This window comes from Papaver somniferum, chromosome 6 (genome assembly GCF_003573695.1).
Source record: "Papaver somniferum cultivar HN1 chromosome 6, ASM357369v1, whole genome shotgun sequence".
In the NCBI taxonomy this organism is placed as follows: Eukaryota; Viridiplantae; Streptophyta; class Magnoliopsida; order Ranunculales; family Papaveraceae; genus Papaver; species Papaver somniferum.
This window is the reverse complement of record NC_039363.1, coordinates 112,482,190-112,496,127: the sequence shown is the minus strand read 5'-3', so window position 1 is coordinate 112,496,127 and position 13,938 is coordinate 112,482,190. Positions and strand designations below refer to the sequence as shown.

At 34.6% G+C, this 13,938-nt stretch overlaps 1 protein-coding gene across 1 annotated transcript; it reads left to right on the top strand.

Moving 5' to 3' along the window:
- The first annotated feature begins 530 nt into the window (after window positions 1-530).
- LOC113291326 lies at window positions 531-1,367 on the top strand. The gene has a single exon (XM_026540872.1). The coding sequence runs from the start codon at window positions 531-533 to the stop codon at window positions 1,365-1,367; it is 837 nt and encodes a 278-aa protein (XP_026396657.1).
- Window positions 1,368-13,938: the final 12,571 nt, after the last annotated feature.

Below are 13,938 nucleotides of genomic sequence, written 5' to 3'. Positions count from 1 at the left end.
TATTATTATTTCATTGAATAGCTAATGACCATGGGAGTCTCTTGAAGATCAATGCTCCAAACTGTGTCCCTTGACCTACATAATAAAAACGGTTGCATCGCAAATGTTTATACAATGGAAAATGCTACGACTTCGAGATGGCCGACATGGAGGAGAACATTTCCAAGTCTTGCACCCTCGCGACGCCGCCTCGACTAATTAAATACTGCTGGTTGTCTAGATCTATTCTTTTGTATTTTTGGATCAAAAGTTCATAGTACTGTTTGAGTATGACAACCTTAACTTTTGTATTTATGGTATACAAGAGCTAGTGGGTAAAAATTAATAATCCAAGTAAGCTTCTTCACTTTTTTGTTTGATCAATTTAAAATGGTGACTCCTCCTCATTCTCTAATCAAAAAATTGGATGATTTTTTTCGGGAACTCCAGTCAAACCCACACCAAAAGTGGCGATTAGTGATTTTTATGCGATTCACCATTCGGATAATACTAGTCTTGTTTTGTTCACTCCTTTCTTGAATGGCGATAATATGGAATTTGGGCACGTGGAATCACCCATGACTCTTTCCGCCAAAGACAAGATGAATTTCGCGAATGAGACAATTGAGGAACCTAAGGATCCAACTTTGTATGCTAGATGGAAAAGATCTACTAATCTTGTTAAGATGTGGATCACCAACTCAATAGAACCAAATATAAAATCTAGTTTTATGTATGTCGATTCGGCATATCAACTCTGGAATGAACTCCGTGATCATTTTTATCAATCTAATGCTCCCAAAAAAATTTATTTGAAACATGCAATTTCCACTCTAAAAATTGATGGGATGTCTGTATCGATGTTTTTCACAAAGATGAAAGCATTATGGGAGGAGCTGGACGCAACTTCCATGGGCACTACCCCATGTATTTGTGCAGCAGGAAAAAAAATTGCTGAACACCGCAACAGAGATAAGGTGATGGAATTTTTGCAAGGTCTTGATGACAGATTTGTGAATGTAAGAAGTTCCGTTTTGTTGATGGATCTTATTCCACCAATCAATAAGGTTTACAACCTTGTTCGTCATGAAGAAAAACAGTTACATATTTCTACATCCTCCAATGTTCAAGTTGAGAATGCAACACTTTTTAACCAAAGAAGTGAACCAAAGTATTCAAAAGGTCCAGCGAACAAGAAACCTAGACCTTTTTGTAACCATTGTAATATGATTGGTCATTCTAGAGAAAAATGTTGGAAGCTGAATGGTTATCCACCGAATCATGTTCCAAAATCCAAAGAAAGACAAGGGACAATGCTTGCCACATCAAGGAACGAGAAAGAATCTTCGACAACAAAAGAGTCGTTCACAGCTGATGACTATCAATAGTTATCAAGAATACATGAAGTTCAAAGCTTTTATGGATTTCAAAGGTGGTGATTCTTATGCTGTTTCATCAACAAAGTTGCAGGTAAAATTCTAACTACTTCTAATTTTGATTTTTCTTTTTCATTAGTAGATCTAAATCTAGCGGGTAGAGTTTTGAGCCTATCTAAATCAAGTTGGATAGTTGATAGTGGTCAAATCATTGTTGTTATTTGCTATCTGAAAATGTGGGGTACAACAACCACACCCAACAATTTGTTTGGAAATTTGAGATGACTTACTCCAATACCTAGTTAGCAATTCGCCGAATTATTCGCGATTTTTACGTATCGCACGTCAACGAACTGTTCGGCCGTCCGACTGAAACCACGAACCCCATTCGCGTATATTGTGAAAGAAGCCGAACTATACACGACTTTGGCGTCCCGAATCAGAATGTGAAAACTACAGGGAGACCCATTCTCCCATATTTTTCCACTGAGAAACCCGCTGACAGAAAACTGAAGGCACGCACCCATTTTTTGGGGGAAAATTATTCTCACACCCATAATTTATAAAATTTTGTTTTGTTATTTTTTCAAGCACTGAAATAAGCTGCCATCAACATCAACTGGGAAACGAATTTATTCTTCCTATCTCTCTTATCTTGTTCTTCATTTTCAGATCTACTAGATTTAGAACAATAATTTCAGAAAAATCTATTTCAAAACAAAGGCTTGTTCTTCAATACAAGTCTGATCTGTTTCAAAATCTTGATAAAAGATTATTTTGGGTTACAAATTTACGATCAGTAGACTTTCCTCTTCAAACCCATTGAAGATTTTTTCACAAAACACTGATAATCTTAGCCTAATTCAGGGCTTTTCTCTTCACGGACGAAATTAATGACAAGGGAAATCATCATCGCTGGATCTATGGGGATTTAAACTACGAAATTGGTGTTGGTGAATGGTAGCTGCATACAGTTCTTGAGATGAGAATGAAGACGGTCTGATGGTCACATATTTGTTGGATTGAATCTGCTGGTACTCATGATAGAATTTCCTGAGATAGTGGTCAAGTTGCTGGAAGAGATTAATGGCAGCATGAGATGAAATTGGCTGAATCGTTACAACATTTATGGTTTGAGTAAGTGAAGAAGAAAGGTTCCCCTGCCATGGATTCATGTGAACATTCGAGTTCGATCGCACAACAAAGAAACGGTCAGCAACGTCATAAAATTTGAGAAGGCTTGGTACAGATGTGAACTCATTCTACAACTATAAATACAAAGTTATGTTATAATGGTGGCTGTCAGGGGGATTTGCAGACGTAAATGGAGAACGTGTATTGATTCTTAATAATTTGTTATTTGTGTGTATTTCAAGGGTTTGTGAATGATTTCTGAAGACTAATTGAACCAGGGAAGATAATGATGTTGATGTTGACAATGGGGATTGAATGGAGTGTGTTTATGGGTTGTGAATGGATGAGGAATTGCAGTTACCAGTTTAGGCACACAACACGTTCGAGAAAAGGCCTTCAAGCTCATCTGATGCTATTTGAGTTTGTCTACAATGGTTGCTGCTGCAATGGTGCTGGTGGTCTGTTTTACAGGGTTTCTGGTGGGATGATTTTCGCAGACTGAACTGGTTTGGTTAGGAGGAGATACTGCAAGTTGTTGAGCTAATTTTCAGCTGTAGAACTTGTGTTTTTATGGGTCTGTGTTGGTGATATGATGTTCATGGAAGAGATAGGAGCTGAGGTCTGAAACTGTAGTGATTTGGTTGAGCTATGGAAGTGAAAGATGTATGCTGCTACTGGCTTCCTTCTAAGGGTTAACAGCTTGTTTTAGATGATGTTTCAGCTGCTAACCAGGGACTGGGATTGAGTTATTGCTGCTGGTGTTCGAGTAATTGATGTAAGAGATAAAGTTACAACAATTTCAGTGGGGTTAGAAGGCATGGGCTTACCTGGTTGTGTTAGTGCGATGAATTTGGATGAGTCATATTCTTAATTAACCTTGGTTCAGTGACGTTTGAGTCAGTTAATATGTCCAAAATTCTGTTGTGTGTCTAAAGAAATGATTGCATGATTTGTTTTGCAGATACAAAAGTGACTACATAATCTATCATGCAGCTAAAAAAATGGTTGCATAACCTATTATACATCTACAAAATTTGTTGCTTAACGTGTTATGCAGTCCGAAAAATGATTGCATAACACGTTATACAACAACATTTTTGTTAGTATTGAAACCAACAAAAAATAAGGTTGCATAACTTGTCATGCACCTACAATACTTTCTACTTAATATGTTATGCAGTCGTGAAAATGGATGCATAACCTGTTATGCATCCGAAAATATGACTGCATAATGCATTATGCATCGAGAAAATTGTCGCACAATCTTTTATGCATCGGGAAAATAGATGCATAACATGATATGTATCCGTAAATATGGATATATAGTGCATTATGCATCAAATTTTTATACTCAAGAATGGTGCGAAAACAATGGGTACATGACTTGTTATAGATGCATAACTTTGTTATGCAGATGCATAATTTGTTATGCAGTCGAGAAAATGGTTGCATAATTCGTTATGCGTCTGCATAATGCGTTATGCATCCTTTTTGGTGGCTGCATAATGGTTATGTATCAAGTTTTCGAAAATTTTGCCTAAAACGATGATCACCTTCGATTTTTTCATGAAAAACAAAAATTTGATATTGTTGTTTGTACTCGTTGCGTAGCTCTCTTTAAAAGATATCCAACCATATAAAATTTGTAAATTTCTAAGGTACGGATTTTTAGATATGTTATGTCCAAGTTGAGTTGCCAATTATACCCCTGATGCATAACTCAGTCATGCAGATGCATAATCCGTCATGCAAAAGTTTTTAATAATTTCATATAATTATGTGTGTCACGGAAATAACTATGGGTATCACAGTACCCAAAATTAATTATGGGCCTGAGAATGAGAATATTTTTTTTTGGGGTCTCCCCCTAATTTCCCCAATCAGAATTTGTGACTTAAATACACCAAGTTTGTTTAGAGTTTAGAAAGCCCATTTTTGATGGGCCCATCTACTAAGACTCTTCCAAAGCCCAACGTTCATTCAAAGTCATTTTTCCAAAAATTGTCGTGTGTAGGAGTCGAACCCGCGACTTTGACCTGGCCTACTAAGCAACCAACCGCGGTTTTTGCTGCTTAAACTACAGATAATATAAATATATAGCGTATAAACGTCAAAATCACTTGTAAAAATGACTCTTCCTGCGTATAATCGAATTTTCAGTACTGAATTAAGATATCAAAAACGAATTATACACGTACGAATGCCGTTCTGTACTATCCGCAAATCATAATTGGTTGACCGAACAGTGGAACGAATTCACAATCCTGAAAAATGAATAATGCACGTACATATACCGTTCCGTACGTTTTCCGTATCCCGAATTGCTAACTAGGCTCTAAACCAGGGAGTAATGCTTAGCTGTGTGTAGTTTGTACGGGTGATACGAGAACTTGGTATCTACACATGATGTAGTTTCTCATGATGTTTCCGAGAGGTACATATTTTGTGGCTCTGCCATGGTGTTGCTGTCATAACTATTACAATAATAATATATCCGCTGACTTAATTTGAAAATCCTATTTACACCCATTTCTTTTTCATTTGAAACTAACATCTTTTACACTCTGTCATACATAGTATCTACAATAATTTTAATAATTTTCTGAAATATACCTGGTTGTCATCCCAAGCGAGAGTTCCTTATCCTACGTCTATAATCGAGGACGATGAAGCAATTTCTGTTAATGTTACACTACAACAATCAATGAACTTTCATATGAATGTTTATTCGAAATTATGCAAAGAACCCGTGATTACAGTGGAGTTTATTTATGGATTTTGTGTTGTTGACATTGCACTAGTTGATAACTTGTGGAGTATTATTTAGTGTGTTGAACTTCTGGATGAATCCAAACCTTTGGAACTATATCTAAAAGCGATTTCAGTAACGTAGCTTAAGGAAGTAGACTTGCGAAACTTATATCGTGGTTGAAAATGGATCTCAAGACTGATCCCAAGTATAAGATAAATCCTTATATAGAACCCATCATAGGCCTGATCCCTTGTGGAAAGAATCATCCTTACTATGTCCGACTCGTGTTTACATTTTCGATTGGTTAGTTATCTTCGGGTTTATGTAGATACCGAGATGTACACGAGTTAGACTAGGCATAAGTGCCGACATAGTAGTTGAACATGATCTAAACTCTAATATCTTATTGTTCAAGTATACTGGAAACTGATTTTCCAGTACCTATTTCGGTATCAAATTATATGCCTATAATATCCCAGAGGTTTGCATATCTCTAGTTGATCTATTATTCAAGGACATGGACATGTGCTAGCTAATATTTTGTTGTCATAATATGAGTGAAATCAGTTTATTTGTTGGAACACAACTGTATTTGCTAATTTTGAAAATAAAATATATATTGCAAATCTCTAATATTTTCGAAATTGGTAGATCATGTTTCCAAAAAGGCATTGATCATAACTCTATAAACATGAATTTTTGTATCCTTACAAACTCGTCCCTTGAATGCATAAATTTGTTTGATTATGTGGGAAAGCCAACTTTTTAAAAATATATGAGTAATATGATTAGGTGAAACAAATTGTGGTGCCTTTCATTTGAAATCTTCTTTACGATCAAGAAGCCTCTAGACTTATTGCTGGTGAAAGCATCATTTGTTGCATACTTTTCGGTGTTCAATTACTTGTTATTGAACTAACGATATATTTATCTTCAATAGATCAATCAAAATTATATTTTCTATGGTCATATTCCCTTCTTATATAAGGCCGCTCATGTTTTATGAAGATTTGACTATCGCAGATCTAAATGTTTCTAGATATGTGGGATAAAATTGTTGATAAATCAACGTTAACAGTCTTTGTTATGTGTATTTGATCCATAACAGAATCAAGGTTGTTTGTAGCGGTTACTTTGAATATTATAGTTGAAGATTGAAGACATTTGTTTTTGATATTTGTGTTACTTCTTGTAAACTTGATTCTCTGGGATCTGTAAGCAGATTATCTTGATAAACTTAAGACTTCTAGAAGATCGAACAAACTGTATAGTTGTATTAATTTTCTTGGATGGATGTTGTTCATCAAGATTATTTTGATAATCATTGTCTTGGTTTAATCTTTAGACTAAAGGAGTTTATTGACATGAACGCAAGATCATGTACTCTGTTTTATCATTGATCTTTTGGTTATAAATATGTGAGTTGCTTACTAGAACACATTTATTCCTTTGCTATTTCGGGAAACGATTCAAAGGAGATGAGAGCAGAAGTCTTCATAGCGGTGAAACAACTACAGATAGTGTACTATGTCTTAGGATTCACGTATATTATACAGACTAGTTGTAGTCGAATAGATATTGAATAAACTAAGTAACTAATGAGTATTCACTTTGGTCTCAACAATACAAAGTTATAGTAGTCAATTATTATAGTTGGTTAATTCTTAGAGAGTTGGACTAGGTCTCGGGGGTTTTCTGTCAGATAGCTTTCTACATTAACAAAATCTTGTGTGCCCGTGTTATTTACTTTACTTCCGCATTATATTGCTTAATTTTATAATTAAAGTAAATAAACTTGTACATTAATCATCTTGTTAAAGATCACATAGTTAGCTCGTTTCGAGTTTTGACCATTTCCAAGAAAACTCTGTTGAAATAATCTTTTGGTTGTTATTGTTTGTTAATTTTATACAAGATGTATCTGTTATATCTGCATAGGTTGATAGCGAAAATATTATGTTGTACTGGGTACCATCGTCCTTTAAATTGGTATTAGAGCAGGAAAAAACACGATAAGACCTAACAGTTAGTATTTGGTGCGATTCATCCAATCAGAACAATGAATTCAGGTTCTCATGAATTGAGTTCAGTTAACGTACCTTCAAGATTTAATGGTACCAACTAGATTTGGTGGAAGGCTGCAATGAGATGTTTCCTTCAATTTCGTGACTTTAATTCTTGGGTATTAATAGTCAATGAATATGTAGTCTGAAAGTGGCAAATTCAAATATTAAGTATAAAAGCTTAGATGTTGATGATGAGAAGGAAAGTCGTCTTGCAATGAAAACTCAAATGGTTCAAATGTTATAATACATGCAGTAAGCCGACAATGAATTCAGGTTCTCATGAATTGAGTTCAGTTAACGTACCTTCAAAATTTAATGGTACCAACTAGCTTCGGTGGAAGGCTGCAATGAGATGTTTCCTTCAATTTCGTGACTTTAGCTCTTGGGTATTAGTAGTCAATGAATATGTGGTCCGAAAGTGGCAAATTCTGAGATTAAGTGTAAAAGCTTAGATGTGTATGCTGAGAAGGAAAATCGTCTTGCAAGGAAAACTCAAATGGTTCAAATGTTATAATACAAGTTGTAAGCCGACAACTTCAGTATTATGTATACTTATGTGAAACCTTTAAAATGGCTTGTGACAACCTTGAAACCGTATTTGTAGAAAACTCATCAGAAAAAGAAGCTAGACTTCAAACCTTACTTAGAATTGGGAAAATATTTGTATGAGTGATGATGATATATAAGTTTTAGGAAATTCAAGTTAAACTTTGGGAAATAGTAAATCCATATATTTCTCTTGGAAAAACTATTTCAAAAAAGAATATTATGTGTAAATTTCTGAGATCATTACCATACAAATATGAGTCCAAAAAACACGCCATCATGGAAGCCGATATCATTTCTACCTCATAAAGAAGCTCGTTAGTTGGAAAGTTAAAGATAATTGGTTATGAGTCTCAACCAAACCAAGTAAGAGACAAATAAGTTTCCTTTAAAGTCGAAAAGAACTCAAGGATTCCTAATAAAGATCAATTTTCGGGTGAAATGACTGCTAGAGAGTCAACAATGATCTTGATATGACCACGAACAACAACTCGTTGCAAAAAGTTCAGGAAGAGGTAACGTTTTCCGTAACCTCTGGATAAACAACTTCTTTAGATTTAATTTCAAGATCTTCAAACAACGCTACAATAAAAATTTCTCACAGAAAAATTGAACAACAAACTTAGAATTGAAGAAAAAAAATCCTTAAAGTAAGATTTAAAATGACAAAATGTAACTAAGATATACAAAAATTGTTGGAACGCTTCGAATGATTGGGAGGAATCGAGATGAACAACCCAGTCTTTCGTTTTAGAGACACCAATTAATAGCTTCTTTAAAAGATATTGGATAAGAAAGAGAAGGAAAGCAAAGAAAAGGTTGAGGAGTCACTCGCATTAGCTAGTCGGCCAACAAGAGTTGTTTGGTGAAAGGTCGTAGCTTACGATTTTTATGTGGAGGGTACTTTCGCCATTGAACAAACTCAGTTTGGACTGAATCGCTAAAGAAATGAATAACCCGTTCTACATTTAAAAAATTTGGACCTATGAGTATGAGGCTTGGAGGGATGGACTAGAGCGTCCAAAGCCCACTAAAAATGGGATTAAACGTTAATTTCTAGTTAGATTATTACTTAACGCACGGGCCCGCAACTAGTAATTCTGATACACAAAGTGGTTGCCTAGAATTAGATAGTGGTAATAGAAAGTAGACTTGAGCCATGTGTAACTCCTCCATTTTAGCCAATTTTAGAATGATCAGAAGTTCAGAACAGCGAAGTTATAGAAACAATTTGGGGTTCTAGGTAGCTTCACGCATTACTTGACCCATATGTATCTCCTCCGTTTTAGTCAATTTTGGAATGATCAGAAGTTTAAAACATCGAAGTTATACAGTAAAACCTCTATATAAGAATATCCAAGGGACCACAAAAAAATTATTCTTATATGGAGGCTATTCTTATATGGAGGTCTAACTTGAATAGACCAAAAGAAGAAAAAAAATTATATGTGTTTTTGGACATATTCATGCATATTCATAGGAAACACAAAAATATACTCCCTCCTTTTCTGGAAAAGAGATACTTTCATTTTTTCAATTTGGCCTATTTTTAGGATAAAATGAAAAAGTGAAAGTATCTCTTTTCCAAAAACAGAGGGAGTATCTAAGTATATACAAACACTCCGTAAATAAGGACTTTTATTATATATATGTATAATAGAACCTCTATATAAGTGAAAAAGCGGGGGTCTAACAACCACACCCAATAGTTCGTTTCGGCAATCTGTATGGACTAACTCCAATATATTTCCAAGAGAATCAACTCGACAGTCATACTCAATCAAGGAAAATACATCCAAGATTTATATCTCTGCTTCTCAATGTAATCATCAAATCAAACAGATAGAAATCCGCGAGCCTGATTATTATGAGAAACAACTTGAATTGTACCAAAGACCAATATTCAAGTGTCAATCAATTTATATCAACAACCAAAGGTTGAATTATCTAATTGATTGAACTACGCACAACCTGTGATATTTCAATTATATAGAAAATATAATGATGAAAAGAAAAAACACAGACACTAGAAGTCTTGTTAACGAGGAAACTGCAAATGCAGAAAAACCTCGGGACCTAGTCCAGATTTGAACACCACATTGTATTAAGTCGCTACATACTCTAGCCTACTACAAGTTAACTTCGGACTGTAATGTAGTTGAGCCCTAACCAATTTCACACTGATTAAGGTACAGTCGCGTTCATTACGCCTCTGAATCCCAGCAGGACTCTACACACTTGATTCCCTTAGATGATCTCACCCACAACTGAGAGTTGCTACAACCCAAAGTCGAATATTTGATAAACAAATCTATCTCACACAAAAAAGTCTATTCAATAGATAAATCTGTCTCCCACAGAAATACCTATGAGTTTTTGCTCCGTCTTTTGATAAATCAAGGTGAACGGGAACCAATTGATACACCGGTCATATATTCCCGAAGAACAACCTATTAATATCAATCAACTCATAATAACTTAAATATATGGTAGTAGAACAAGCTATTGTGGAATCACAAAGAATGAGATGAAGAGCTTTGTGATTATTTTTTATATCTTACCTATCAGAGATAAATCTCGAGCAAATATTAGAGAAGATAGTACTCAATACGATAGAATCGGGCAAGATTAGAACATACAACTACAGAGAAAATAGTCGGGTCTGACTTCAGAATCCCAATGAAGTCTTTAAGTCGTTAACCTATAATGGTTTTAGGAAAAACCTAGGTTGAAGGAGAATCGACTCTAGTCAAAACTAGTATCACACAGGAGTGTGGGGATTAGGTTTCCCAGTTGCTAGAGTTCTCCCTTATATAGTCTTCAAATCATGGTTTGAAAACTTTGAAACAAAGCAATCAATATTCATCGTTAGATGAAACCTGATTTAAGATACAAGCTAATATATTTCAAACATTAGATTGTTTTAGCTTGTTACACACAAATGAAATATACCTTCATTTAGATATGGGTAACCGTACCTAAACGTGTAACAGTTAACCGAAGTTATCAATATGAACACTTTTCTCTTAACCTTGTTCATCTTAACACTTCTAGATCAATTGATAATCAAATGAATCTAGTTGTGTTACTCATAGAGTTGTTCAATTCTTATATTCGCATAGAAGTATACAAGACACAATTGAAGCAAAATCGGTTTGATTCAAAAGAATCAGTTCATGAACATTTTAGCCACAGTTTGCAAAGATTGCATTCCTTAATTTATAAATGTATTTGTTCATGAGTAGGATATCATATTTAACCGATTTAAGAACTTTAACCACTTAGGTTTGAGAACAGGTACGCGAACTTAAGTTCTGAAAATTAGTCACAAGTCGACAGTTTGCAAACGGGTACGCAAACTTTAGTTCCGGTCCGAACTCAGTTGAAACCGTTTTTGAACGGGTATGCAAACTTGGTTCCAGGACTTCAACAGTTAAATCAGTTTACGGACGGGTATGCAAACTTAAGTACCCTAACTTAAACAGTTGAATAAGTTCGCAAACGGGTATGCAAACTTCCGGTCCTGAATTCCGACAAAACAGTGCGTCCACAAACCGTAATGTATCCAGACATAGGTTTTATCTCTTAACTCCCATTTCAATTATTGAAACATTCTTAGAATACGGGAATAACTATCTCACACAAACTATTAGCTTCAAAGCAATTTTCAAGTGGTCGAATGATCAATACGAAACATTCCGATCCGACATCAAATGATTGTCTCACACAAATCATGTAAGATGTTATCAGGTGCACATGATCATCTTTTGAATTTCTCCAAGAATAATGATGAACATGGTTAAAGCAAAAAGCTTTCCTACACATATTTCGAGAAATATATACGCGAGTTAAGCTCAGCTCGAAATATCAAATGTATATAATGTAAAGTCTATATAGCTGTACAAATTTTGTCTCAATAGGAGATAGAATAGAAATAGACTTTGGAGTGATAGATGAGTTCAAGTATTCACGTACCTTTTGTTGATGAAGTTCCGTAAGCTCCCCTTAGTAGTTCTTCGTCTTCAATCGATGAATGTCATGAAGTCTAAAGCTCAACTACATATTCTATCCTAATCCGAGACATATCCATAAGTAGACTAGAAATCAAGATTTATAGTTTTGACAACTAAACTTGACAAACAAGCTTGAGATAGCAACACTTGCGATTTCGACCGAGCAGTGCTCTAAAAATCTCCCCCTTTGTCAATTTTAGTGACAAAACTATCAATACATATGGATTACAAAATAAATAAACTTTGTAGCTTCTCATCCAAATGCTTGATTTCCTTGGTTCTTCAACAATCCTTGAATTCTTCGTCACTCCAAGTACTCCAGTAATTTTGAACATGTTCAAATCAACATCAAAGTTGTTGAAGATCCGTAGTCATAACAATAAGAAAACAGATGCTCTCAATTATAGCTGCAAAAAGCGGGGGTCTAACAACCACACCCAACAATTTCGTTTGGAAATCTGATAGGACTTAATCCAATATACTTTTTAGAGAATCGACTAGACAGTCAGACTCAATCTTAAGAAAACTATATCAAAGAGTTATATCTTTATTTCTCAATTCAATCCGAAATCAAACAAATAGGAATTTGGGAGTCCAATTGAATATAAGAAATAACTTGGACAATATCAAAAACCAATATCCAAGTGTCAATCAATTTAATCAACAACCAATGATTGGATTCTCAATTGATTGAACTTATGCACAACCTGTGATATTTCAATTATAAAGATAAACAATATAATACGGAAAATAAATAACACGGACACCAGAAATTTTGTTAACAAGGAAACCACAAATGCAGAAAAATCCCGGGACCTAGTCCAGAATAAACACACACTAATTATAAGTTGTTACACCAATTTCCTACTAACTATTCAGACTAGATGTAATACCTGCTTCAGCTATATTCAAGCACTTAATAAAACTCCTAGCACAACGCCCATTGTATTTAGGAATTCTTCTTGTAAATCTTCTAGCAGAACCCACGGCTCACTTTAGAAGATACAACAACACGGTTAATATTTTTCGATCTTTTGTTTTCACAAAACCCCAAATCGATTTCCCTTTAGATGTAAATCAAGGTTTTGGAAATATTGTGTTTGTATTGAACAACTACCAAATAAAAAGTAGTGAAATCAAAACAAACTTGTAGATTAGGGTTTTAACTTACAATCAGTATGCGTACTCACAAGAAGTCTGTGAACCTGATTTTCGTAAGTGAACTTGGGTGATTCCAAAGATCAATTTCCAAGTTAAGAAAACCCTAATAATTCTACAACAAGAACAACTAGATAAATCTAGATATATCTTGTTTAAAACTTCTTAAGGATTTTTACGAGATACCTTATCGAAGTTTTCTTTCTAGCTTCCGATTTCGACTAACAAGTATTGGTATACGATCGGAAACTGAAATCTATAAAAACCTAGGCTTTATGATCAACAACTCTTAAATGGTTTTATACCAGAAGAGAAAACCTTAGAATAGACAAGAGGTGAAAAACCTAGATTACAAGTTGTATAATCAATCACGAAGATTAATCCCAACTTGGCTTTGTGATCCCCAAAACAAAGACTTTTATCTCACTCTTGTTCATGAAGAATAGAAAACATGGAAAACAACCTTATGTGCTTACACCAATTTTCCAAAGGGGATAAAAAAACGTGTAGCACTCACGAACCCTTTATTTATAGTGAAAGCTAGCTTGAAAGCTAAGCATGACTATTTTCCTTTTTCAAGACTCTCATAATTTTGGGAGTCTTTCCTAAGTTACAACTCTTGCCAAAATAATTAATTAAATAATTAATTAGAAAATATTGTATTTATGTGAATAAATCACATTTTAACTTATATAGGAATTAAAAGTTATCACAAACACTTTAATATGGTAATAAAATATGTTTGGATTAATAGCCATCTTTCCTAGATCAGGAAACATCACCAATTTGACTAAAAAAGACTTCTAGTCACGTAATTGGGCCCAAGTCTGTGAACCGTTACAAACAGTCCATGGATTGTTTCCTACTAACGACCTGTAACAATTACAGCAACACTTATAACTGTTTCTTTAATA

Excerpts from the sequence above, each read along its gene's own strand:
- LOC113291326 (XM_026540872.1), top strand. The coding sequence starts at position 531 with ATGGAATTTGGGCACGTGGAATCACCCATGACTCTTTCCGCCAAAGAC.